The 27,932-nt window shown below is 49.5% G+C and overlaps 1 protein-coding gene across 2 annotated transcripts in view; it reads left to right on the top strand.

The window, feature by feature from the left end:
• Positions 1 to 27,932, top strand: part of ADAMTS7 (ADAM metallopeptidase with thrombospondin type 1 motif 7) — a 65,783-nt gene that overhangs the window by 21,512 nt on the left and 16,339 nt on the right. For both annotated transcript variants that reach the window (XM_083474969.1, XM_083474968.1), the window contains exons 15-23: positions 821 to 1,065; positions 7,335 to 7,476; positions 17,652 to 17,778; positions 18,653 to 18,866; positions 20,663 to 22,444; positions 24,749 to 24,901; positions 25,716 to 25,889; positions 27,156 to 27,302; positions 27,452 to 27,611. In XM_083474969.1, coding sequence (XP_083331095.1) covers positions 821 to 1,065; positions 7,335 to 7,476; positions 17,652 to 17,778; positions 18,653 to 18,866; positions 20,663 to 22,444; positions 24,749 to 24,901; positions 25,716 to 25,889; positions 27,156 to 27,302; positions 27,452 to 27,611 — 3,144 coding nt within the window. The remainder of the gene's footprint in view (positions 1 to 820; positions 1,066 to 7,334; positions 7,477 to 17,651; positions 17,779 to 18,652; positions 18,867 to 20,662; positions 22,445 to 24,748; positions 24,902 to 25,715; positions 25,890 to 27,155; positions 27,303 to 27,451; positions 27,612 to 27,932) is intronic.

The following is a 27,932-nucleotide window of genomic DNA, read 5'->3' as shown; positions in this document are numbered from 1 at the left end:
AGGCCTGGCCACTCCCACTCCCAACGTGATTGGCTGTCAAAACTTCCAAGCTGCAAATCATGACTCAGAGTTTAAGGGCCAATGGCAGAGGCCCAAATCCTGAAATGTTCTGCGATTGGATATCATGTATCGAATCAGAACACAGGGGCTCAGAATCCTTAGTCCAGACCACTGAATACATAACACCTACCAACATCACTGATGGAGGGGTGTTGGTGGGAAGGGTTGAATGGGGCCGTTCTTGGACCCAGCTTGCTCATTTCCCTCCTCAGTCCCCCTCCATCTTTGAGAAGTTCCAGATAACATGGCGTTTGTGGAATTAGATGCACTGTGACAAGGATATAAAGGTGCACTTGGTAGAAGCTAGAGGTACAAATAATATGGATTGAGGCAGCGGGGGAGCTTTGAAGTGCAACATTCCAAAATGTTCTGTGGAGGAGGCTAGACCTCACAGAGGTCCCTCGCTTCTTTGAGGTTTTTCCATTACCCACCAATGAGTGTTGTGTTCACATCACATGCTTTCCTTTGGCAAATGTTGGAGCATTTCCTCTGTCCCATTCATGTGCTGTGTTCAGAAACATCCCTCCTTCTTTTCCCTCTCCATCAAAAAATATTCCTTAGTAAAGTCATGCGCTGGGTCTCCCAGTGGCCATTTCCTTTGACAGTAGAATGACAGGCATTCTGGGAAAGGGTGTGAGCATTCAAGAAGGGACTACTCTGGTGACATTCAGAAAAGGGGACTTTGACTCCACTTTACAGAAAGGATTACTTTTTGTCCTGTTAACCTGCAACTGATGAGGAGTTTGATCCCCCTGAACAGGCTACGTTGATGTTGGGCTCATCCCAGCTGGTGCACGAGAGATCCAAATCGAGGAGGTGGCAGAAGCAGAGAATTTCCTGGCCTTGAGAAGCGAAGATCCAGAGAAGTACTTCCTGAATGGCGGCTGGACCATCCAATGGAACGGCGATTACAAGGTGGCCGGGACCACCTTCACCTACGAGAGAACTGGGAACTGGGAGAACCTCACGTCTCCAGGCCCCACGGAGGAGCCAGTGTGGATTCAGGTACTTGCAGAGGGTTCAAGTGCTGGGCTTTGAACCTGGGAGTTTTGGGTCCAGTCTGCCACTGTTGTGGACTCACTGCTGCAGAGTTGGGCAGACTTAATTAAGATACGTGAAGCAGAAATTCAACAGGTGCAGCTTCCTAAAGCTCTGCTTTTTGGCATCAGGGAAAGCAGCACTCGTTGAGACTTCACTTTCCGACTGCAGCTGTGAGGCTGCCGAGGTCATAAACATATTTTCAGCCCTCGGTGATTCCATGTCCTGGAATCTGCTCATCCCTGGCTTGTGTTTAAACAGCCCCTCCCAGCTCAAGCTGGAGTGGAAGGTTATTTCACTGCTAACAAAGAGCTGATTGAAACTGACCCCCAAACTCATGTAGGTAGCAGTATGGTATTTGTGCTCTCACAGAATTGCCGAGTTGAAAGGGACCCACACGGTCATCTAGTCTGACCCCCTGCAGTGCAGAAATCACAGTGACCAAGATGATCAAGGGTCTAGAAACCAAGCCTTATGAGAAACGGGGGAGGGAGTTAGGTATGTTTAGGCTGAAGGAGATGTGACTGAGAGGGGATGTGATAGCCATCTATGAATATCTGAAGGGCTGTCGCACGGAAGATTGAGCAAGCTTGTTTTCTGCTGCTCCAGTGTGGAGGAACCAAACCAAGGGCTTCAAGTTACAAGGAAGGAGATTCCAACTCAATATTAGGCAGAACCTTCTGATGTTGAGAGCTGTTTGACGGTGTACCAGACTCCCTCAGAAGGTGTTGGCCTCTCCTTCACTGGAGGGTTTTAAACAGAAATTGGGTGGCCACCAGCCAGGGACTCTTCAGTTGTGATTCCTGCATTGCCGGGGTTGGACTAGATGACCCTTGGGGTCCCTTCTAACACTACAATTCTATGATTTGTCAGACTTTAAGGTGCCATGAGGCTCTTTGGCCTTGCTTCCATGCCATTTTAAGCTACAGTCATACCTCATGTTACATCCGCTTCATGTTACGTTATTTCAGGTTGCGTCCCGCGGCAACCCGGAAGTACCAGAAAGGGTTACTTCCAGGTTTCGCCGCTCGCACATGCGCAGAAGTGCAAAATCACGTCACATTCATGTGCAGAAGCGGCGAATCGCAACTCGCACATGCGCAGACATGCTGCTGCAGGTTGCGCTCTTTTCACGTTGCGAACGGGCCTCTGGAATGGATCCTGTTCGCAACCAGAGGTACCACTGTATAGTTCAACTGTGGTTTATCCATGAACATGCAGAGTGCACTAGCACTAAGTCAAGAACAAACTATGGCTTGGCTCACCACAGCGTGTTAGCGCCAGGAGGGAGGGAGAAGCCACATGCCCACAATTGCTGCCATGTGCATCACCACGGTTCAAATTAAAACCATAGTTCAGTTTCTCTGTAGTTTAAAATGGCCTGCGAACGAGGACTTTGTCATTTCAGGAACTGGGTTTGTCTCTTTTCTGTTAACTGCTTTGAGCACGCACTACAGATTTCTGGGAAACGCAGCATGTAAATAAACTGGCTATTGCTTCATAGCCTCCATCTTCAAGGGCTTTGCCTGCCCCCGCCAGCCATGCTTCTTGCCGCTTCTGTTCTGCAAATCTGCTCTGCGAAGTTCTGAGCAAAGCACTCCTCTCGAGTTACTTTGGAAATGGCAGCATCTGGCATTCGGGAGGTTCCTGCTGATCTGGGAAGCCTTTGCTGACTTCCGTGGGTGGACCTGGCCTCTCTCTTGCCCAGCTGAAATTGAAATCTGTTGCAGCATTCCTCAGAACCCTCCAGATGTCTTGAACTGTCACTCCCATCACCCTCATCTGGTTCATCGGCCTGGTTTGCCGAGGGGGCTGGAGGAGAGGCACTACCAAGGGCCTCCAACCTTTCTAGAGGCTGCTATGAATGCGGAGACCACCATAGGGCCCCTCCTGTCAGTGGTACAGGCTCCTGCCCTCCCTGTATGGACAGTTCATCACCATTTTTTTCCTGCAGGGAAGTCTGGTGGGTGTCTTCCTGGCTGCCAGGGAAGCCTTTGCTTTGGAGCAGCCAGACTTCCCAGGAGAGCTCTTTAGGAGTTAAATGGATTTCTCAGGGCTAATTCTTTTTCTCTCCCCTCTTGCAGGGAGGTGTTTACTTTAACATTCTCTTCCCCTTCCAGCTCCACAAGGAAAGGAATTCTTTTTCCTTTTTTGACCCCTGCTTGTCTTCCTCCAGCTGCTTGTGAATTCTGAAACAAAGGAGCTGACTTTGAGACCCACCAGGCAGGCAGGCAGGCAGGGATCTCTTCTCTTCCTAAATCACACCACCTTGTTGGACATCAGAGGCATGCCAGGCTGGGGGTGGGGGGCTTTCGGTACACGCTTTCTTCCCCTGTCTTTTTTTGCCACTGCCCTGGCAGGTTATTCATTTTGTGTTCCAAGAATAACTTTGGTTTTTTTCCCTTAAGAGCTATTGTGGTTAGCGTGTTGGAACCTGGGAGACCAGGGTTCGAATCCCCACTCGGCCATGAAGCTCCCTGCTTGACCATTGGGCCAGTCAGTGCCTTCTCTCAGCTGAACCTACCTCACAGGGTTGTTGTGAGGATAAAATGGGGAGGAGAACCATGTACACCACCTTCAGTTCCTTGGAGGAAAAGGTGGGAAATAAAGACAATCAGTCAATCAGTCAATCAAAGAAGATCCAGCCAGATTCCCGAGCACAACAGCCCTCTCCCCTCCCGTGGTTTTCAGCAACTGACATTCAGAAGCATTGCTGCTTTTGACTGTGGAGACATTATTATTGTTATTACAGTGGTACCTTGGGTTAAGAACTTAATTAGTCCTGGAGGTCTGTTCTTAACCTGAAACTGTTCTTAACCTGAGGTACCACTTTAACTAATGGGGCCTCCCACTGCCGCTGCGCCGCCACCGCACGATTTCTGTTCTCATCCTCAGGTAAAGTTCTTAACCTGAGGTACTATTTCTGGGTTAACGGAGTCTGTAATCTGAAGCGCCTGTAACCTGAGGTACCACTGTATTATTATTTATTATGCTACCCTTCATCTTAAGATTTCAGGGCAGTTCGCAGAAGAAAATACAAGATAAAAATAAAAGTAAATCATTAAAACAAAACAGCAAAATAATACCCCTCCCTTCCCACAGACACATTTAAAAGGCTGTAGAATATTAATAAGCCAAAGGACTGGTTGGAGAGGAATATTCTACCAGAAACCATGTTCTCATCCCCCCCCCATCACTCAGTTGGGAGTATTTTTTAAATCTTGATGGAAAGAGCTCTGAAGCAAAGGAAGCTCAATTCTCTCTCTCTCTCTCTCTCTCTCTCTCACACACACACACACACACACACACACACACACACTCTTTCCCCAGAACTTCTTGGCTGGTCCTCAGAAAACTCAGGGCATACCCCTTGTTCAGTATGGCCAAACCTGTTCATTTCATTTTCTCTGTTTCTAATTTCCCCAGCCTTCCTCCAATTTCTGCATACGTTTGCAAATTTCACTTTTCAGACAAGAGAAAGCTTGCAGAGAGGCTTACAAATATCAAGAAGGCAAGCTGGCACTTATCCACCCTTACCTTTGGCCCCTCTTTTTGAAGGCACATGTCCGTGCTTTAAATCTCTCTGTCTGAACTGTCCCCCAAAACCTGCTCTTTAAAGCTGAATCGCAGCAAACGTCAATTCAGGTTTACCATGGGTTGACACTTGCTCCAATTGTGTTTCCAAGAAGGAAAAAAAGGGGGGGCACTTGGACATGGAGTTTTCCACACCTTGAAAGTGTGGAGGAATGGTAAGTGTGGATAAGCCCACTCCTTGCACTCGGACTTATTGACATAAAAGGTACGGCACAAAAGGAAAAAGACTGGGAGGGAGGAGGAAGAAAGCAAGTTCAGGCAGTGGTACCAAGTTACAAAGTTCCCATGCCAGCCAGCTGGAAGGGAAAGAGTTCAAAGAGAGAGGTTAGATGAATGTTAATGCCTTTGTTTATTCAGGAAAAAAACAACTTCGGAGGGGGTCTCAAGCTGCTTTCTCTGACTTTTTAAAGATTATTAGTTTCTATGTTCACGCTAATGCCTTGGAATGACTTATAGCACATTATCTCTTGGAACATTCCCTGGGATTTGTAACGGAATTGAAAAACCTTTTTAAAAAACGTTATTTTAAAAAATATACCCTGAGAAGTCTCTTGGACCGATTCCCAAGTCCATTCCAAGAGCAGCAAAGTTTTGGCAACAACGGCAGCTTCGAGGGTGGGCTTATTCACACTTACCTTTCCTCCAATCTTTCCAGGCCATAGTCCTTGCTTTAAAACTCCTTTTTTTCTTTGGCTCTGGAGCCGTCCCTGTGAAAACCTGCTCTTTAAAGCTCAATGGGACAATCCCCAGAAAACCCAAATTGATGCTTGCCCCAATTGAGAGCCCGAAGTGCAGGTTATCGCAGGAGAAGCTCAGGGGCAACAAAACCCCAACACCCCACACTTGGACATGAAGCTTTTAAGCACAGACCTGTGCCTGGAAAGAGCGGGAGGTGAGTGTGGATAAGCCCTTAATTAAGTTGGCAAGCCTTTGCCAGAGCTGTGCGCCCCCACGGACTGATACTTGAACCCTCCTGCAGGTAGTCTACCTTGGGGCATTCACGTACCACTACAACACACTGAAATCAGCTTGGAAATAAAATCTGAGAAGCTGTTTTACATCTCAAGGCTCTTAACCCCCTGCGGCTAGTCTTGTAAGGATGCTGAGAAATGATTCGGGCCTCTTATCTCAGACTTGCTTTTCGCAGGGGTGATGTGAGCCAAAGAGCCTTGAAACTGGTTTAGGCTTGCTGTGTAGACGCACATTCAATGGCAGGTGTGCCTTTGCAGATAAGCCTGCAAATAAAGTTTGAAGATAAGCTGAGACTGATTTCGGGGGGTGGAGCTGAAATCACACACACACACACACACCCTATTTAAATGGCCAGGTTGAAGGAAGTAAGGAAACTAAGGGAAACTGTGCCTTAAATATGTCACTCTAGTGCAACAAAGCCACCTTAAAAAAACCCAATCAACAGACTTTGCAATTAGGTAAGTGACAGGGGCATGTACTGAAACATGTGGCGTGAGTGAATGATTGAACATGAAACTTTGCAGACACCCTGCAAGCAGATCAGGATGAATCCTCATTGTTGTATAACTGCCCCATAAACAAATTGGAATGAATGCTCTGCAAAGATGGGACAGAGTCTAACCCAGCGGTTCCCAATTTGTTTTGGGCCACCGCCCTCTTAGTTCCATAAACTCACCCCCAGTGCCTCTCCTCTGTAAAAAGCACTATTCGGAGTAGCAGTTTGCCCAGCACACGAGTAAGCAAGATAGCACAATAGCAAGATAGCAAAATAAAAATCAAAACTATAACAATTGCACTCCCCCCCCCCACAAAAAATCCAAATAAAACTATTTGGTTTAATTCATTCAACAGAATTGACGAACTTGATCCAGGGATACCAGCTTTTCAAAGTCTGGCGGTCATTTACACCTCCAGCACCTGCCTGCCGCACCCTCTTGCCTGCTGCTGCCCACTTTGGGTAAAAGTAAAGGGACCCCTGACCATTAGGTCCAGTTGTGACTGACTCTGGGGTTGCGGTGCTCATCTCGCTTTATTGGCTGAGGGAGCCGACATACAGCTTCCGGGTCATGTGGCCAGCATGACTAAGCTGCTTCTGGCGAACCAGAGCAGCGCACGGAAACGCCGTTTACCTTCCCGCCAGAGCGGTACCTATTTATCTACTTGCACTTTGACGTGCTTTCGAACTGCTAGGTTGGCAGGAGCAGGGACCGAGCAACGGGAGCTCACCCCGTCGCGGGGATTCGAACCACCAACCTTCTGATCGACAAGTCCTAAGCTCTGTGGTTTAACCCACAGCGCCACCCGCGTCCCTCCCACTTTGGGTACCACTGGTCTCACTGCATGAGTTTTGTACAATCAGATCATGTGGAAAGCTGAAGAGGAGCCCACAGATCCATGCTGCTTTCCTTAGCTCTGAGGAGGGGCCCTTCCCTGATTGTAACATCCTTGTGATCCTCTGAAAACCAAACACTGGTCACTTCCTAAACTTTCAGTAAGTTTGCAGTTGCCGGTCCTCTGCTGCAGGCATCTCAAGGTCTTTTCCTGCTGGCCCTCTTTCTCTTGGCAGGACATCATCACACTTCCTCGGTACTTGGACCACATTTCGTTAAACGCTTTTTATACCGTCTGGCTGGATGCTGCCTAAGAACATTTTCTTCCTTGCCTCTCAGCTCTTATTCCAGGAGAAGAACCCAGGAGTCCGCTATCAATACACCATTCAAAGGGAATCTGAGAACGAGAACGAGATCACGCCGGCCGAATTCTTTTGGCAATATGGACCCTGGACAAAATGCACAGCCACCTGTGGCACAGGTAAGGATGCCTGCCTCTTTCTTTGCCTTTGTCTCACTGTTCGGTGTTTGGTGAGAAGTGGCGGGGGGTGGTCATGTTCTGGCCTAGGAGCCAGAGCAAGAAACTTCATGCCTTGGGGGAAATCCAGAAAAGCAGGTGAACCTTCCCCGAGCCCTGCAGTCACCACCAGAGTCTCTTCTCCTCAGAGGGCGATGCAGAAAGAGAGAGAGAGAGAGAGAGAGAGAGAGAAGGCCTTTTCAGTGTTGGCTCCCGTATAGTGGCATGCTGTCCCCAGGAAAAGATGCTAGGCATCATAATTGTCAGCCTTTTGCTACCAGGCTAAGACATTCCTGTTTTTCCAAGGCTTCTGGTTGTTAATTTTAGATCATAACTTTGTAAGATTCTCTTCTCTTTTGTGGAACTCTTGTTTCAGTGGTGTGCAGGATTTGTCTCTCTCAAAGTATTGCTGATTGAGCACTTGAGGAAATATTTGTCTGCTATATTTTGTAATAATAATAATAATAAATTTAACTGATTTTAGCTGTTTTGTACTTTATGATGCTTTAAGCGATTTCAAGGCAGTTTTTTGAATAGAGCACTGAACAAATGAAATGAATGAATGAATGGTGGCAGAAGGACTCAGGACACTGCTCTGTAGCCTTCTTTTAACAGTGGTGAATTAGGAGCCCAGGATCAGGCCTTTCCTGTGGGGCAGGAAAGGCCAATGGGCGTATCCTCTCCCCAACCCCCAATAGTTCACCTTGTAGTAAGAAGGATATGGTAATAATAATTAGCTAATGAAGTAGCCAGAAAATTTTGCTATCCCTTAATGGTGTCCATGAGACGCGGGTGGTGCTGTGGTCTAAACCACAGAGCCTAGGGCTTGCCGATCAGAAGGTCAGTGGTTCGAATCCCCACGCTGGGTTGAGCTCCTGTTGCTAGGTCCCTGCTCCTGCCAACCTAGCAGTTCGAAACCACATCAAAGTGCAAGTAGATAAATAGGTACCACTCTGGCGGGAAGGTAAACAGCGTTTCCGTGTGCTGCTCTGGTTCGCCAGAAGCGGCTTAGTCATGCTGGCCACATGACCCGGAAGCTGTACGCCGGCTCCCTCGGCTAGTAAAGTGAGATGAGCGCCACAACCCCAGAGTCGGCCACGACTGGACCTAACGGTCAGGGGACCCTTTACCTTTAATGGTGTTCATAATCTCCTGCTTAGAGGCATGCAGTGCTGGCTTGAGGATGCAGTTTGGCTAGACTGCTGGGGTAGGAAGTACCAAATGCATTTCATGTTTGGCCACTTCAATTCGAGCCCTGAATTGGAGGATGCAGCGTCCTGCCTTGAGGTGCTGGCTAACTGAGTGCAAGATGGAAGGGCAGGCAGGCAAGAGAATTTATTCCGCCGGCAAGGAAAGGCGTTTGCAAAGGCCGCTGCCACCCACTCTAGCCTGTGGATAAGGAAAACACTGTTGTGGAGTGCATAAATTCTCAATGCAAATGTATCAAAGCGATCAGACAGGCAACACTGCTGGATGTGTTTAGACCCTGCCTGTGCCCCTTTGTCCAGGATGCTTGACTCTCTGCAAATGTGTGTGCCAATACATGCACAGTGGTGCATAAGGACATGGGTTTCTGTTTGCGCAGCTGCATGTGCTCCTTTCTCTTGCCGCCAGCTGGTCGAGGCCTCTTTGGAAACAGACAACTTGAAAAACAGAAAAGCAGAAGGCTTTGCCTTGTCCTTTGATGTCCGCCTCTTGTTGACTGGGGTAACTGGGAAAGAGTCCTCCTCTACAGCTGAGTTTTATTAAAGCATGAGATGAGGGGACCAAGTGCACAGGCCAGTTAAGGATGCTTCTTCACTCTCTCCTTAGGATGCTTCCAAATAACCACCATTTTGGGGGAGGATTCAGGTTGTGCAATTACAGTTGGTTTGGGAGGCCTTGTGCAACACACCCAATTCCCCCAGAAATCAGACCTTTTGCAATAAAGAAAAGGAAGGGATTTTTAATTTATTTATTTCATAATATTTATACACTGCTTGATTGTAAAGCTACAACAAACCTCAAAGTGGTTTTTCTATCACTAAGAAAAATTTACGACAACAATTTAAAGCTTTTAAAAAGTTAAAATAACAATAGATTTTTAAAAGATTAAAGTTTGCATTGGTTTTCTCAATATGTGGACAGGATTGTTATAGGAGGGCTCGGCATTCAAAATCACCCATTTCATAACTATTCCAGTTTGCTTAATCCAGACATGAGGGGTTTGAGGTCAGAATGAGGTTCTTCTGAAGCAAATGCATATATCCCTATTTCCCAGTGTTGTTCGGAAGGCAGCATTTTCCAGGTAAATTTTCACAATAGCACTTGGCTCTCCCTTAAGGTAAAGGGTCCAGCCGTGACCGACTCTGGGGTTGCGGCACTCATCTCGCTTTATTGGCCGAGGGAGCCGGCGTTTGTCTGCAGACAGCTTCCCGGTCAAGACTAAGCCACTTCTGGCAAACCAGAGAAGCACATGGAAATGCTGTTTACCTTCCCGCCGGAGCGATACCTATTTATCTATTTGCACTTTGACGTGCTTTCAAGCTGCTAGGTTGGCAGGAGCAGGGACTGAGCAACGGGAGCTCACCTCGTCGCGGGGATTCAAACCGCCAACCTTCTGATCAGCAAGTCCTAGGCTCTGTGGTTTAACCCACAGTGCCACCCGTGTCCCTGGCTCTCCCTTACATAAGAACAAAAGAACAGCCTGGATCAGCATCCCATCTAGTCCAGCAGCCTGATCTCACAGTGGCCAACCAGATGCCTGTGGGAAACCTGCAAGCAGGATTCAAGCACAAGAGCCCTCTCCCCTCTTGTGGCTTCCAGCAACTGGTATTCAGAAGCACTGCTGCACTGCAGAGCAAAGCCATGATGGCTAGTAGCCATTGATAGCCCTCCTCCATAAATTACAAACCTGCCACACATGGTGTGCCTGCTTCTACAAGTCCTAGAAGTGTCAAAACATCAGCTCCATGGTTTGAAGGGGCGCACTGCAGTGAAGGCAGGGCCGGATCCTTCCAACTCAGTGCTCATTACTGCATGTTTACCTCCTATGGGCAAAACATTTCTTGGGGAGGCATTCTCCCCATCCCTCACCCTGCTACCCCACCTCCAGTCTGTTGCTGTGAAATTCTGTGTGATGGATCACAGCTGCCTGGAAGGCCCTGTGCAGATGGGTTTCACAGCTCCACAAAAGCCCAGAAACCTGAGCTTCAGAGGCAGCAAATTGGATGTCTTCAGAGGGGGCAGATTATGTCACCTGGGAGGACACAGATTCTCTTCTTTCAGTTCTCCCAGCTCATTGGGGCCTGACACACAGCTACACTTGCCAAAGATTTCTTTCTTCTTTCTTTTCATTCTTTCTTTCTTTCTTGGCATCTCTGTCCCTTTTACTGAAACCAGATCGTCTTCCAGGACTCCTCTGCAGTGTCGCCGCTCTAGATTTTCTGACAGATGCTGTCACACTGCCTTGACAAGGCCCAGAGCAGCACTTGGGGGGGTGGTGGTTTGGGTGTGTGTGTTCCTTGTGATGTATTTGTATTTGGCTGCGTAAACACCATACATTGAAAGCACATGGTTTGCCCCAAAGAATCCTGGGGACGGCAGTTTACCCCTCACAGAGCTACAAACAGGGGAAGGGACACCGCTCAGTAGCAGAGCAGCTGCCTTGCATGCAGAAGGACCCAGGCTCAATCTCCGACATCTCCAGATAGGGCTGGGAGAGATTAGTGCCTGAAACTCTGGAAAACAGCTGCTAGTTGGTGCAGAAGTGAGCTAGATGGTAAGAGCTGTTTGACAGTGGAACGGACTCCCTTGGAAAGTGGTGGACTCTCATCCAGATGGCTAGATTCCTGAATTGCATGGGGTTGGACTAGACCAGAGGTTGTCAACTGGTCCCTACCGCCCACTAGTAGGTGTTTCAGGATTCTGGGTGGGCGGTAGGGGTTTCTGCAGCACAAGCTGAATCCTTCTTCCATCGAGCGCCGGTGGGCGGTAAGGAAATTTTACCATCAAGAAAGATGCATTATTGGGCAGTAGGTATAAAAAGGTTGACTACCCCTGGACTAGATGATGCTTGGAAGTCCCTTCCAACTCTACAATTCTGTTATCACTATAAGGCAGCTTCCTGAGCTCCTGTGCTCCTAGGGCTACAGTTCCCAGCACCCTCAACAAACATATGGCTGTATTTGGGATTGTGAAAGTGGATTTTCCTCTAGGCTTGATTGGCAGGGTGAATTTCCCTGAATCTGATTGGCTGTTGATTGGTCTGCTGCCAGTAGACTTCAATCAGGGGTCCCAGCCGGGGTCTCCCCCACACACCCAAAGCCTCTGGTGTGCTTGCTGTGCTGCAAACATTGACGCCAGCCGCTCATATCGTTTGTGGCCTGTTGGCCTTATGAATTGTTATCGCCAGACTATGAAAGGGAACCTTTAAGCAGGTTCTGGGTCTGGGAAAGGAGAAGGGGCTGATAGGCAATCAGGGAGCAGAAGAAGGATGACATAATCGTGGACTGAGAGAGGCAGGGAGCTCTCGGGTGATTTCTTCATTTGCTGGGTTGGGAGAGGAAGTCTGCCAGCCAAGCGCCTTCTGGGTTTCCTGCCAGAAACTGAGGCTGCCAGAAGCACATCAGATCCTGGCTTGTGATCGGCCCCCGTGGGGACTGTCCAGCCTGCAGCTCCAGCATCCAGCCCCACTGAGCTACGCCAACCCCTGGCCCACGTGCCTCCTCCTTGCTCCCAGGAAAGTGTCTGTGTGCTTCAGCCAGCTGGGAAAGGATGAGGGAGAGAGAGACAGAGATAGAAAGAAAGAGAGAGAGAGAGAGAGAGAGAGAGAGAGAGAGAGAGAGAGGTGGAACGGGGAGAGAGAGACCTTTGCAAGGTCAAACTCTGGAGCAAAGGGTAAGCTGGTGATAAGGAGGAGAAAGGACAAGGCAAGGGATGTTCTGAGTCTCGTAGAAAAGGAGCCCACAACAGGAGCAAGAGGCAGATTGTTGCAAGTGACAGGGTGGGGGACTGCATATAAGGACATATGAAGTGCTTATTGCATCAGGCCAGTGGACCATCTAGTCCAGTGTCCTTTGGCCAACCAATTGCTTGTGGGAAGCCCACAAGTAGGATTTGATAATAAATAATAATAATAATAATAATAATAATAATAATAATAATAATGCCCCTCCCATCTGGCTGGGCTTCCCCAGCCACTCTGGGCACCTTCCAACAAAATATTAAAATACCATAATGCATCAAACATTAAAAGCCTCCCTAAAGAGGGCTGCCTTCAGATGTCTTCTAAAAGTCTGGTAGTTGTTGTTCTCTTTGACATCTAGTGGGAGGGCGGGTGCCACTACCGCGAAGGCCCTCTGCCTGGTTCCCTGTAACTTGGCTTCTCGCAGTGAGGGAACCGCCAGAAGGCCCTCGGCACTGGACCTCAGTGTGCGGGCAGAACGATGGGGGTGGAGACCCTCCTTCAGGTATAGTCCTCTCTTGTGGCTTCCAGCAACTGGTATTCAGAAGCATTGCCACCTCTGACTGTGGAGGCAGAGCAAAGCCATCATGGCTAGCAGTCATCGAGAGCCCTCTCCTCTTCCATGAATTTGTCTAACCTAAAGTTACCAGATTTTCCCCCCAATGAATCCGGGGACACTTTTCAACTTCAATGGATTTTGTATGGGGACTGATTTGTAAATCCAGGGACTGTCCCCAGGAAACAGGGACGTCTAGTAACCTTAGTCTAACCCTCTTTTTAAGCCATGCAAGATGGTGGCTGTAATTGCCTGCTTTGGGAGCAAGTTCCAAAGTTTAACTGTGCCTTGCGTGAAGAAAGACTTTCTTCATCCCAAATCTTCCAACGTTCAGTTTCATTGGATGTCCACTATGAGACTGGGAGGACAACTTATCTCTATCCGCTTCCTCCATGCCATTCATTTTACAAATAGCAAAGGAGGCTCTCTGGAGGCAACAGTGCTGGCTGGGGTGTAAGGAGGAGGAAGGTGTTGTCTATTTGCAAGGTCCAAGCCCAGAGCTGGTGCACATTCACACAGTCACCCAAGGATCAGATGCCATCTTGTGCGCACTCACTTGGGGGAGGAAATCCTATTAAATTCCATGGGACATTTTTCTGAATACGTCTGGCTAAGAAGCAGGTCAGGGTCACTTCCAGATGACATGTTTATTGAGCTTCCTAATTAGTTCCCACAAAGTTTGCAGGGAAGGTAAACAACATTAACTGTTTATTGAGTGTTCGTTCTGATTTGTTTGCAGGGAGATGAAATGATGTCGCCTCAAGCAAATGTTGCCCCACAATTTCCGTTGCACTTTCGCACCCCTTTCCTTACTGCAAACTGTCCAGTCCGCCCCCCCCTCAGGTTTAGGGTCAGAGAAGTGGGTTTGTCCTGCAAAAGTGCCAAACCCAGTTTAATTATGCAACCTGAATTGGCTGGTAATTTAGTTGAAATGCCCCTACCTCTACAAAATAATGACAGTCTGGAAGCAGCCCAGAAGTCTTTTCTCGCAAAGCTAGTTGGAGGCAGAGCATAGCCATCGTGGCTAGTAGCTATCGATTGCCCTCTCCTCCATGAAGGAGTTGTAGCAATTCCATGCAAAGAGCTCCTGACGCTCCTGCTTTTGGCTTCTGCAGGGAGAGGATTTCGCAGCTGTTTTGTGTTTTGACCTCTCAGCTGTTGCTGATGTGCAGTAGCTGAGGCTAGTCCTCAGCAGACGGCCTGCTCATAGGTGCTGCTGCTGACCAAGGGGCCGCCAATGGAAGCGGGCAGCCTTCACTGAGCCGTCTCCCAGATGCTTCCTATCTAAAGCCGCCAAGGTTAGCGGGCAGCAAACAGCCTGTTTTGTCCAAACAGTTGTGCTAAAATAGCTCCAGAGGTCTGGAAATAGCCCTTGTGCCATCTGGGAGGGCGGTGGGCAGGCGCCTCTCTTTCTCCTGGAGGAAGGAATGGCGTGGCAGCACAGAAGGAAGGGGAGGCAGGAAAGAGCCGTGATCATAATTCAGCTTAGGACACCTTCTGCCTGAATCTTGATGCTTTTATTGCAGCAGAGCAGAGGGTATTCCAGGAAGCCAGAGCTAGAGCCTGGGTAGCTCAGTTGGTTAGAGCATGGTGCTGATAATGGCAAGGTTGCAGGTTTGATCCCTGTATGGGGCAACTGCATATTCCTGAACTGCAGGGGGTTGAACTAGTTGATCCTCAGGGCCCCTTCCAACTCGACAATTCAATTATTCTAAGTAGGGCTGGGTGATCTATCAATTGTTGTTGTTTAGTCGGTCCGACTCTTCGTGACCCCATGGACCAGAGCACACCAGGCACTCCTGTCTTCCACTGCCTCCCGCAGTTTAGTCAAACTCATGCTGGTAGCTTCGAGAACACTGTCCAACCATCTTGTCCTCTGTCGTCCCCTTCTCCTTCTGCCCTCAATCTTTCCCAACATCAGGGTCTTCTCCAGGGAGTCTTCTCTTCTCATGAGGTGGCCAAAGTATTGGAGCCTCAGCTTCAGGATCTGTCCTTCCAGTGAGCACTCAGGACTGATTTCCTTAAGAATGGATAGGTTTGATCTTCTTGCAGTCCATGGGACTCTCAAGAGTCTCCTCTAGCACCATAATTCAAAAGCATCAATTCTTCAGCGATCAGCCTTCTTTATGGTCCAGCTCTCACTTCCATACATCACTACTAGGGAAACCATAGCTTTAACTATACAGACCTTTGTTGGCGAGGTGATCTATCAATATATCATCCCAAATCGGTTTGAAATCCATATCCTGATATTTTGTTTATTTTTAGAAATTGGGGTTTTTTGTGATGGGGATGACAGAGCACACTTGGATCCACTTTAATTGCATGAACCTTTCTGATATGTGCATGCATAACGGCCGTAAAACACAGGACAGTCTGGTAGCATCCTCAGCCTATCCGAGCTTACAGGGTGAGGTCACCTTGTGCACGCTCCTTTGAGCTCTGCAAAAGAAAGAGGGAGGTGGCAATGTAACTGTACTGTTGGAACATGGGCACACCAAATCAAATAAATCCTCAGGAAAAGGTTTCTCTCCCGTGGGATTACCCGTGGGCCTCTCCTGCTGCTAGGATTGATTTTGGAGGTCGGCTGTTGGCTGTCCCGCCCGGCGCTCCTCATTGCAGAGTCTTGGCTTGCAGCTCACCCCACGTGGCAGGAGATCAGTTTCCAGGATTCTTTCCCAGCCCTGTGGAGTTCCATGCATCCAATTGCAAGAGCTCTCTTCAGATCGGCACTACTGTTCCTGGCAGAAAAGGGCTATTGTTCCCGCAGACAATCTGCAGCATTGTACGTGGAGGAGGGCCCTGAGTCCGCCCAGCAGAAAACCGACTCCTTGGGAGTCCCGTTACCAGTTGCACCAATTATATTGCAAGAAGGCATTGCCATAAAAACAAAAACACAGAGGAATAAATTGCAGCTTTTGTTTTTAAAATAAACTTAAGGCCAGGACCAACAGTTTGGATTTCTTTCTTGTTAACGGCTCTGGGCTCTAGGTCACAAGCGGACAAATCAACCTCTGAAATGGAGAGGTTTGGGCATTATTTAAGTCTGCTGCTTTTGAGGGTTCTGGTTGAGGGAACGGGTTTTCTTTGTCCTGCATGGTGAAGCGCTTTTATGCCTGGTTTTGAGACCACAGCCCCACCCCATCTTACAATAGCTTAAAGATAGGGAGTTGGATGCAGGAGTTGTTGGTGCAGAGGCCCTAACAAAGAAGGGGGGGCAGACAAAGAGGGTCCTTGTTTGTTAGCTGGTCATCCATGCACTCTCTCTGTGTGTGTGTGTCTTGGCATGCTCCGTTTTCAACCTGATCTTTGCTGACCTCAGCCCCCCAATGGTGCTCCGTGGTGACTTAATTACAACATTCCAAGTTCTCTAGGCTGCCTCCTGCTGCTTCCCCTCCCTAACCTTGCAGGGCTGGGGGGGGGGGGTATTGTTAGTAACAGCTGCTCACAGGTGCAGGGCTTAGAGACCTGCAGCATCTTCTGCAATCATTAACCCCTGCACTGCTCCCAAAAGGTCCTTGCTACAGCTGGCTGCCCAATGCGGCAATTGTGTGTAGTGGTGGGACTCTTAACACCCAGCCGGGGAAGTGGCTGTACCATCAGCCCTGCCTGCAGAAGATCCCAGATTTTTTAAAACAATATTATTATTATTATTATTATTATTATTATTATTATTATTATTATAGATTTTCTTGTTTTACAAAAGTGTTTGCAGTGTCTCTCTCGTATTCGCCCCCTCCCCATGTAACATTTTTACAAATCAGTTTCATTTGTCGAGACATTAGGAAGAATAGGGGGAAAGAGGTGGGGGGGGAAAGATGAGTGGGGGGGTCGGGTGGTGATGTTTCTATTTTACTTAATATATGTGGGGTTTGGTGTCAGCGTTGCTTGTGCAGGTTCTCTGCTGTTCACGTGTGTTCCTTTGGTGGTGAGAGAGGTTGGGGTTGGCCTAGGGTGTGGCTGTTCATTTGTGGTTGGCTGTGGTGGTCTTTGTTTTCATGTGTGAGTGGGGTGGGTGGGTGTTTTGGATCAAGTTAGCCATATTGATTTGTATGCTGTTGGTGGGTTTTTGTCGTTGTCTTGTTGGGCTGTGTATGTGATAAAGGGGAGCCAGATTTAATCCCCAGTCGTATCTCTAGGTAGGGCTGAGGAATAGCCCCCTCCTGAAACCCTGGAGGGCCACTGCTGTCCGTTGACGTGCAGCTGTTTCAGTCCAAGAACCTCTTTTCCTCATGATCAACCTTCAAGTGGGGAAGCACATGCCAAGAGTTTTATAACTTAATCATAGAATCATAGCGTTGGAAGGGACCCTGAGAATCATCTAGTCCAACCCCCTGCAGTGCAAGAATATGCAGCTGTCCATTATGGGGACTGAACCTGCAACCTTGCATACATAGTTCTCTGCCTCCCTATTTTATCCTCACAACAACCCTGTGAGGTGGGCTAGGCTGAGAGGGAGTGACTGGCCCAAGGTCACCCAGCAAGTGCCGTGACTGAGTGGGGATTTGAACCCTGGTCTGCCAGGTCCTGGTCCAGTACTCTAACCACTACACCCCACTGATCCTTAGTTCTTGGCCTGCCAGCATGTACCACTGTGCACACGGGGCGTGCCTGATACGCACCTCCTTCTCTCCTCAGGGGTCCAGCGGCAGGTTGTGCACTGCATGGAGAAAGTGGCTGGAATGGTGGAGGAGCACTACTGCAACGTCCTTAGCCGGCCGGACGACAAGCAGAAGAGTTGCAGTGAGGAGCCGTGCCCTGCCAGGTCAGCTCAACTCCTCTGCATCTAAACCACAAGAACATAAGGAGAGCGTGTTGGATCAGGTCAATGGTCCATTGAGCCAAGCATCCTGTTCCCCAATAAGTGTGAAAGGAGCCTCTTAGAATCACAGAATTGTAGAGTTGGAAGAGATCCAAAGGGTCATCTATTCCAAACCCTTGCAATGGTCATGCTCCCAGAGTTGGACGTCTAATTGCTCTTTCCCTAGCCTAACCCTTGAACTCCTTATTAGACACCGAGAGACAACAGGACTGTGCAAGGTGCCCCGACTATAAAATTGGAGATATCGAGAGATATATAGCCGCACCGGCAACATATCTCTTCTTTCTCGTATCTAGAAATGCAAGAAGGGCCTTTACACTCGCCAGAAACTCGGCTCTTCCCTCGCCAGTCCTGGAAGGCAGCTTTAGAAAAGTCCCGTATGCTCAGAGACTTTGCACCTGTCCATTGGGAGAGATAGGAAGCCCAGAACACTTGTTCTTTAGATGTACCTTCTATGAAGATGCACGTAGTAAGACCATTGATCCCCTACTGGTGAGGCTCGCTGACCTCCCGCAAAAGCAAAAATTTGACCTTTTCCTGTTAGGTAAAGATCAGAAGATGACCTGGATGGTCGCCAGATTCTGTGTACAAATCTGTAGGCACAGACCATCTCCCAACTCAAAATAGTCCACCATGAAAATCCCCAAACTCGGTTCCATGGGTGACTCTGGGTCAACCCCCTGGGATAGTTTATTGTTGTACATTGTTTTAAGTGTCTGTTTTACCTCTGTGGCTGTACCCCCCCCCCCAAGTGTGTTTTATAAGCTGGTCTTCGACCATAATAAATTATCTATCTATCCTGCTCACTCCCTTCCAGGTGGTGGGCTGGCGAGTGGCAGGCGTGTTCTGCCACTTGTGGGGACACTGGGCTGACAAAGAGGACCGTCCTCTGCATCCAGAGCGTGGCGCTGGATGAGCAGCGGGCTCTGCAAGCCAGCAAATGCCAACATCTCTCCAAGCCGGATGCCACGGCCCCCTGCAACCGAGAGGTCCTCTGCCCGGCTCGGTGGCTGGCTGGCAATTGGTCCAAGGTGAGGAGAATCCGAGCACAAAAACCCTTGCTGCAAGTCTTGGTTCAATCCACAAGGGCATCTCCAGGTAGGGCTGGGAATGGCCCCTGTCTAAAATCCTGAAGGGCAGCTGTCAAATCAATTATTGAGCTAGATGGACCCCATGATCTGATTCATTATAAAGCAGCTAGCTTCCTACCTTCCTCCAGACAGGAACTGTCCATTGCATAAATAACCATGGCTTTTGCAAATTTGGCAAAGGCCAACACTGTACTCTGAAATCCAAATGCACTTGAGAGCAAGCCCCAACAGAGATCTCGCTAGGTCCTTGGGAGAGGACAGAGGAGGCTGCCCAACATCCTTGGCCTTAGGCAATCCGGCTTTTCCCTCCCAGGGTCCGTACAGAAAGACTCCACTTTTAATGTGGCTGGCAGCGAGTCACATGTCCTTGTGGCATGAAACTATTTTCGGTATGTGGGTTGCTGCAACTCTGGAGAAAGGTCAGAAGACCTCTTATCTGCTCAGCCGCAACAAACATCCTTCTTGTGCTTTGTTTCTCCCTGTTAGCAAATCCCCACTCGCTCTTTTCCCCCTCAGCTAGGAATCTTGCTGGGATGAAGGGTGGTACTTGATGGGAACCCCAAATAGAGACGACCTATGAAGTCACTGGGTGCCAGCCCCCTCCAGGGTCACCCGCCAGCCCCCCAGCTGTCTGGGTTTTTCCATGCAAGCCAAGCTTTGTCAGGAAACAAAGATGACCTGAAACTGAAGAACGATGGCTGGGTTTAGATTGAGCTTCTGTAGTGGAAAGAGCAAATGACCTTGGATTATAATGATTTATGGCCCTTTTTTTTGCATGAACCAGCCTTCCCCAACCTGGTGCCCTCCAGAAATTTTGGACTACAACTGGGGCACCAGGTTTGTTTATTTACTGCATTTATAGTCCACCACCCATGTCTCCAAGGAGCCCAAGGTGGGGAATACATGGTTCTCTTCCCACCTTCTATAATCCCCACAACAAACCTGTGAGGTAGGTTAGGCCAAGAGGTCATGGCCAAGTGGATCCAGTGGTACCTCGGGTTACATACGCTTCAAGTTACAGACTCCGCTAACCCAGAAATAGTGCTTCAGGTTAAGAACTTTGCTTCAGGATGAGAACAGAAATCGAGCTCTGGCGGCACGGCGGCAGCAGGAGGCCCCATTAGTTAAAGTGGTCTTCAGGTTAAGAACAGTTTCAGGTTAAGAACGGACCTCCAGAACGAATTAAGTACTTAACCCAAGGTACCACTGTATTGGAAACCTGGTCTTCCAGGTCCTAGTCTGACGCTCTAACTGGTGGTTCCCAAACTTTTGGGGGCCACCAATCCCTTGGTTTTATAAACCCTTCCCCAGTGTTCCCTACCCTATAAAAGGTATTATCAGAATAGTGGTTTGCATGACCCACTAAGGAAGACCGTAACACAATTAAATTCAAAACAGTGACAACTAATTGCACACACACACACATATATAAAATCAATTAAAACTATTTAGTTTAATTACTACAACAAAATTGATGGACAAACCATTGATACCAGCTTTTTCAAATCTGATAATCATTTACACTTCCTGTTCCCACTTGCCAACGCTTCTTAGCACCCCCACCTAGGTAATCCCATTGCCCCTCGGGGGAGCTACCACCCACTTTGGCATCAACTGCTCCAACCACTATACCACACTATCTCTCTTGGAGGATCAGAACATAGAGAAACTACCAGCACGGTGTTGGCCATTGATGTCTCTCACACTCCTTATTTTCTCTCCCCTTTCCCATACAGTGTTCGGTCACATGTGGAAGTGGGATACAGCATCGCCTGGTGTACTGCCCCAATAATACCAGAGCCAGCTGTGATCCGGGGCAAAGACCAGCCTCTGAAATTGCCTGTTCGTTGCTGCCCTGCTGGAACAAGATCGAGAGCATCTTCCCAGACTGGTCAGGCTCTGGTTCCTCGAGCCGGGAGCTGTACAATGAGATCAATTTCATCCCAAGCCACCCCATCCCTCGATTCAGCCCTTTGTCACCCAAATCTGAAGACCTCAATGCCATAAGGGAAGAAGACTTTTCGCCCGGCAACAACAAAAAGGGAAACGTGTTTGTGGATGATTTTTACTATGATTACAATTTTATCAACTTCCATGAAGATCTGTCTTACGACCCAGCTGACGCCAAGGGTGGTGGGAGAGAGGACTTGTTGCCGGATGTTGGGGTGAAGAAGGTCAGCAACGTGAAAGAGGACCCTCAAGAAATGGCTCCTGATTCTCTCTCTACTGTAAAGCCAGAGATGGACCATGGAAGCCCAACATCTCCAGCTGCTGGGCAGAATAGCAAAGGGGTAACCAGTGGGTTTCAAGAGCATAGCACTGCTGTCAGTTGGCATGGTTCTTTGGGTACAGCCTTTGCTGTCTCTCCGACCTCCTCCATGGCAGTTAACGTGAAGGAGAACCCACCAGCCGTTTGGGAAGATCTTCCTTCTTCCACTTCTGCAGCTGCAATGGATTTCCCTTCTGGCACCAACACCCATGTATCTGTCAATCGTGCCCAAGAAGACACCACACATTGGGAAGGGAAGGTAGCAAACACGGCCCCCTCTGTGATCTTCCCTTACTTGACCCTCCTGACTCCAACCGTACCTTCTGTTGAGGGCAGCCCCAGTCAAGACCATGACTTTAGCACTCACAAGAGCTGGAAGGAAGACGTTGGAGGCTCAAAGGTCCCATATCTCAGCACCATCGAAGACAATGGCTTGTTGGGCCATGGAGAAGGTGGTGGTGCAGACCGGGCCATCGTTGATCTCAAAGATGACGTTGGTGATGGACGCAGAATGGAAGAAGCCCTGGTTAGGACAGTTGCGGCAGGAACTGCAGAAACAGCTTCAAAGGGGACGCATGGGAACTTCATTTCTCCACTGCCTGGTCCTACTGAAACCACTCTTCACCTTCCAGCTCAGGTCCCAAGCGAGACAAGCAAGAAGCTTGATGATGGTGTGAGTCCATACGACGTGGCAAACAGCAAGAGCCTTGCAGCAGATGCACAGGACCTCCAACACTCTCCTGCTGATGTAGTCAAGGCCAAGGGCGAGTCTCCCTCCCTGGAGCCCCCACCCACCTTTGCATATGAGCCACCTGGGCTTGACAGCAATACGGTTGAGAGGCAGCCCCCTTCCAGCCGCGTTCTGCTCATGCCACACAGTCCCAACTCACTGGGGCGGCAGCTGCCGACTGAGCCGACGTCCTTGGAGTGGGGGCCCTCCTCCCCTGGCTCTGTCCCTTCCATGCCACCTGCACCAAGGCAGAAGGAGGAATCTGTTGGAATGGAAACCAAGTGGGATGCTGAGCATATCCCTCCCAGTGTGGGGGACCAAGGACTCTCTGGGGGCAGAAATAAAAGTGCCCCCCATGGGGCTCACTGGATGTTTGCAAGCAGCCATGGAGGTCTCGGGCCCAGGCCCACGACTGCAAGGCACCAGGAGGAAAAGGAGGACAGGACGGTCTCGGTGGCTCCTCCAGCTACCGTCGCAGCTGCTCTGAATGCCAGCTGGGAAGCTGGAAACTGGAGTGAGGCAAGTTCCTGGCCGGAAGGAGAGGATACCTGCCGGTTGCAGGGAGTTCTCTGCTTGGCTCTGAGCCCCTTGGCACCCGGCCTGCTTTCCCCAGAGCTCAGCTCTGCAGAAAGTGGGAGGGTTTGGGTCACACTCTCGTCCAGAGCAGGGTTAGCCAGCCTGGTTCCCTCCAGTTATTGTTGGGCTGCAATTATTTTTATTTATTTGTTTCATAAAATGTACATATTTTTTGATTGTAAAAAACCCCCAAAACCACAAAGCAGTTAAAACAATAAAACTACCGACAAGAAGCATTAACAACAATAATTAAAAACTTCTAAAAAGTTTTTAAAGTCTAAAAACAAATTGAAACTCTCATTGACTTTCTAAGCAAAATTGTTTAGACAGCAGTCACTAGCCATGCTGGTGGTTGGGATTTTATTTATTTGCTATTTGTTTATGTATTAAATTTATATTTCTCCCCCTACCTCCCTGAAGGGTGCCTAGATTGGCTAAAAAAAAACATAAGGGAAAAGGACATATCCAATATATAATAATTAGAATGACAGCATACCTTCCAACATTTCTCCGTTGAAAATAGGGACATCCTATTCAACAACAACAACAGCAATATTCCTATTTTTATCCCACTCATGTGACTGAGTTGCCCTAGCCACTCTAGGCGGCTTCCAACATACAGTATATAAAAAATAATAAAACCTTTTTAAAAAAACTTCCCTATAAGGAGCTGTCTGGAAGGGAGTTCCAGAGATGGGGGTCCCTTTCCATGTTCACACTGCCCTTTCCATCCAGGGGCGATGCTGGCTCTGCTCTGCCTCTACGGCTGGAGGCAGCAACGCTTTCGAATACCGGTTGCTGGAAACACTGGAGAGGAGAGTTGCTCTTGTGCTCGGGTCCCATTGGGACATCTGGTTGGCCACTGTGAGAACAGGATGCTGGACTTGATGGGCTACTGTCCTGATCCAGTTGGTGCTTCTTATGCTTAAGAAGCTCCCCCAACCTGATCATAAACAGCAAGTTGGGATGTATGGAGTAAGGCTCTCCTCTAAGTCCAGGTCTTTTAGGGCTTTGTATACTAGCACCAACGCCTTGAAATGGACACTCTAGCTCACTGGCAGCCAGTGCAGGACTCCAGATCTGGAGCTGTAGTCCAACCACCTCTGGACGGCACCTACAGACCCTCCAAGTGTCCCAGAGAGCCAGCGTGGTGTGGTGGTTAAGAGCGGTGGACTCGTAATCTGGTGAACCGGGTTCACTTCCCTGCTCTTTCACACGCAGTTGCTGGGTGACCTTGGGCCAGTCACACTTCTCTGAAGTCTCTCAGCCTCACTCATCTCACAGAGTGTTTGTTGTGGGGGAGGAAGGGACAGGAGAATGTTAGCTGCTTTGAGACTCCTAAAGGGGAGTGAAAGGCGGGATATCAAGTCCAAACTCCTCCTCCTCCTCCTTCTCCTCTTCTTCTTCTTCTTCGTCTTCTTCCCTATTTTCCAGAGACTGTACCAGATTTACAGATGCTGTCCTGGTTTCTGATTTGATCCTGGAATGCCTGTCTTTTCTTTAGGATGTCCCTCTTTCCACCGGAGAAATATTGGAGGGGACGTCTCTATTTTGATTGGAGAAATGTTGGAGGGTATGGAATAGGGTGTCCCTATTTTCATCAGAGAACTGTCGGAGGCTATGCACCTTGTTGGCTACACCTGGTCTAGAGGAGGTGGAATGGAGGGGGGTTGCGGGTGCAGAGAACACCCTGTCCTGGCTCCAAGGTTGTCTTTTCAGACCACGTGGCCTCTTTGCCTGTTGGGACTCTGGTGATTACAAGAAGCTCCAGCAGGCGGTATGAGAAGGCAGTGGCAGATGGGGATGGGCCAGAGTTTGGGCCACTGGGTAGAGGGGCTGGATAATCTTTTTCAACTCAAAGGTTGCCTTCCAGGGGCCACATGCTGGTAGTGGGCGGGGCAAGAGGCAATAGTGGGCGGAGCAACAAGTATGGATTTTTAAAACCTCTTTAGGCTAGCTTCCCTACACATTCTCGCCCTCCTCTTTATCCTCCATCCAGACCAGCAAGAAGCATACCCGGAGCTCCAACTAAGGCAAAATACTCAAGGAGGGTGTGGAGCAAGACCAGGAGGGGTGTGGCTTGGGGAGAGTCAGGAGGGCCAGCCGGAGAGGACTGGGAGGCCACATTTGGGAGGACCTGAGGTTCCCTACCACTGCTTGGAGAGGCAGGAGGTGAAAACCCAGCTCCATCGAATTATTGGGGACTGAGCAGGCCTGGGTGCTAACAGGGCTTCCTCTTTCTTCCAGTGCTCCACCACATGCGGCCTGGGCGCCATTTGGAGAACAGTGCGCTGCAGCACAGGGCAGGAGCAAGACTGCAGCCCTGCCCGGAAGCCCATCCCTGCCCGGAGGTGCTACTTGAGGCCGTGTTCTAGCTGGCGCGTCGGGAACTGGAGCAAAGTAGGCAAAACTCACCTCAGGCAACGCCCTTTGCCGAGGAGGCCTCTGGGGCTCCTCTTCACACACCCCTCTTGATAATTTTTTAAAGTATTTGCTCCATGTTGCGTAGCATCAGGCTGCACTTAATGACTTCCAAAGTCTGTTCCAACCCCAAAATGCAGTGACTTCAACTGGAGCCAAAGCCTCAGATCTTTGCAATCTAACAGTGGGTAAGGGAAGAGGCTCCTGCCAACCTAGCAGTTCGAAAGCACCTCAAAGTGCAAGTAGATAAATAGGTACCACTCCAACAGGAAGGTAAACAGTGTTTCTGTGCTCTTGTTCGCCAGAAGCGGCTTAGTCATGCTGGCCACATAACCCGGAAGCTGTATGCCAGCTCCCTTGGCCAATAAAGCGAGATGAGCGCCGCAACCCCAGAGCCGGCCACGACTGGACCTAATGGTCAGGGGTCCCTTTACCTTTAAGGGAAGAGGCATAGAGGCAGGTCTAAGCCTGCTGCCCCTGTCCGCTTTCCTCCAGTGTGCCATTGAGGCAACTGCCTCAGAATGCATTAGGATAGCGCCGGCCCTGGCGGCCAATTACCACGGATAGTCTTATCCTCCATGATAGCCTTGACCTGAGGCCACTCCCTGCCTCTCAGGCTGGCCTACCTGAGAGGGGCCTACCATGGGGGGATGGGACAGCAGGGAATTGAATAGGTAGGAACAAAAACAGTCTCCTTTTGAGAGCAGCCAGACTGCTTCCCAATATCTCTCCACCCCACAATGGACAGTGGCCAGCTCTCAGCCGGCTTCTCTTTGCACTATTTGGCACCCAGTGCTCCAGGACCTGTGGAGGCGGTGTGAAAGTCCGGGACACCCACTGCGTCGACAGCAGGGACCAGCGGCCCCTCCGCCCCTTCCACTGCCAGGCTGTGCTGTACAAGCCCCTCACCCAGATGCCCTGCAATAGCAAGCTGTGCCTCGGCTGGTACACCTCTACCTGGAGAGAGGTGAGTTGGGGGCAGGGGGCAAGCAGAGAGGGGAGGAGGCTGTGAGCCCAACCCAGAGCTCCCTTGTGCTGAGGGCATCTTGCTCCAATTTTTCTTGCTGCTTTCTTACCCCAGATTTGAGTAGGCTGCAATGATGATGATGGTAGTGGTGATGTGTGGCTTGGATCTCCGCCCTCTGTAGCATCCATTCACTTTTACCATTGTGCTGAATGGAAAATAAATTCCAAAGACAATGAATGAACCCCCCCCCCACCCTCCCTTGTAGTTATTGTAGTTATTAATTATTTACAGTATAGCCGATCTTAACCCCCCGACAGGGACTCAAGGTGGCTTCCACAAATCAAAACAACACAAATCAAATACGAAAAAACTAAAAACAATTGTTGAAAAGTAGCTGAATTAAGAACAATATAAAAAATAAATCTGTTAAAATACAGATTTAAAAAACAAAACAAAGCAGCACAGCTCTCGTAAAAGCCTTTTCCTTAAAAAAAACCCCAGTCAGTTCCCAAAAGCCTGTTGGAATAAAACAGTCTTCGCTGGATCATGGAAGGACAGCAAGGAGGGAGCCCATCTGGCTTCTCTAGGGAGAGAGTTCCAAAGCCTGGGAGCAGCCACCAAGAAGGCCCTCTCCTGTGTCTCCACCAAGCATGTCTGTGAGGGTGGTGGGACTGAGAGAAGGGCCTCCCTTGAAGATTTCAGAGCGCAGGCAGGTCTGCATGGGAGAAGACGGTCCTTCACATAGCTTGGACCTAAGCTGTATAGGGCACTGAATTGTAGTTTTTCTACTGTGCCATTTCGGTTTAATAGGAATGTCTTCTGCCAGGTGATGCTCCCTGAGATCTGATCTGCTTTAGCAAATACATTCTCTCCCCAAAGACTTGGAAGCTCCCAAAGAGCAGGAAATGCAGGCTGCTGCCCCAGTGATGTGCCTTAAACCAGGGGTAGCCAACATGACGCCCTCCAGATACTATTGGACTGCAACTCCCAGCATCCCTGTCAACTGGGGCTGGTTGGGAGTTGGAGTTCAACATCTGGGGGCCACTACAATGTGCTGCCCCGGCCCTGAATGGACCTCCTTACTCCATGGGAAGCCCACTAAGCAGACAAGCCCATGGAGGTTGCTGTGTGGCCTCCCACTCCTGTTTTGAGTGCCATGCTTGCTCCTTGGCTCAGAACTAGCCCCTGCCCAAGCACCCGCCTGCGTCCACTGTAGTGGGTTGGTGGTGCTTCCTTCTCAGCTGACTCCTGCCTGTTTCCTGCTAGTGCTCTGAGCTGTGTGGAGGAGGGGAGCAAGAACGCCTGGTGACCTGCCCGGAATTTGGACGGTGCGATGAAGCCCTCCGCCCAAACAACACCAGGCCTTGCAACGTCCACCCCTGCACCAAGTGGACAGTGGGATCCTGGGGGCAGGTAAGCCAGGAGTCCTTCTTCTGAATCCCTGGTGGGAAGGAATCCAGAATGCTTTTGATGACTGGAAATTAGGGTGCTACCCCCCCTCCTCGGGGTGGTCCAGGGCAGGCTGTGGCTGGGTGGTCTGAAGTCCTTTTTGATCTCTTTAGTGCACGGCCATGTGTGGGGGAGGCATCCAGAAGAGACAGGTGAAATGCATGAACACCAAGACTGGGGAGGTGGAAGAAGACAGCAGCCTTTGCGATCACGAACCGTGGCCGGAGAACACGCAGAAGTGCAACCCCCAGGACTGCAGCCCCAGCCCACCAAGTAAGTGGTGGGGTGGGGTGGGCGTGTCAGGGGCTCGTCCTACACTCGAGTAGGACCCTGGAAGAGACACATGCCCGACTGGCATGTTCTCTCCCTCCTGGTTGTTCGTTCGGGAGCTTCAAAAGCTTTCTTCAGCCCGAACATCACAGCGACCGATGCCAACAGACATCGGCACACTTAGGGATCTGCAGAGTTTGCGCAGCTTGCATAACCAACCTCAGCAATTCAGCATTTTGGCTAATCTACTTTATTTACATATAAACACACATGGAGCACTGCAACATGGCTCCCTCTCTTTCTAGCATCAGACAGCAAAGAGAA

Source organism: Podarcis liolepis (genome assembly GCF_965112155.1).
Source record: "Podarcis liolepis genome assembly, chromosome: 14".
In the NCBI taxonomy this organism is placed as follows: domain Eukaryota; kingdom Metazoa; phylum Chordata; class Lepidosauria; order Squamata; family Lacertidae; genus Podarcis; species Podarcis liolepis.
This window is presented reverse-complemented; position numbering and strand designations above follow the sequence as displayed.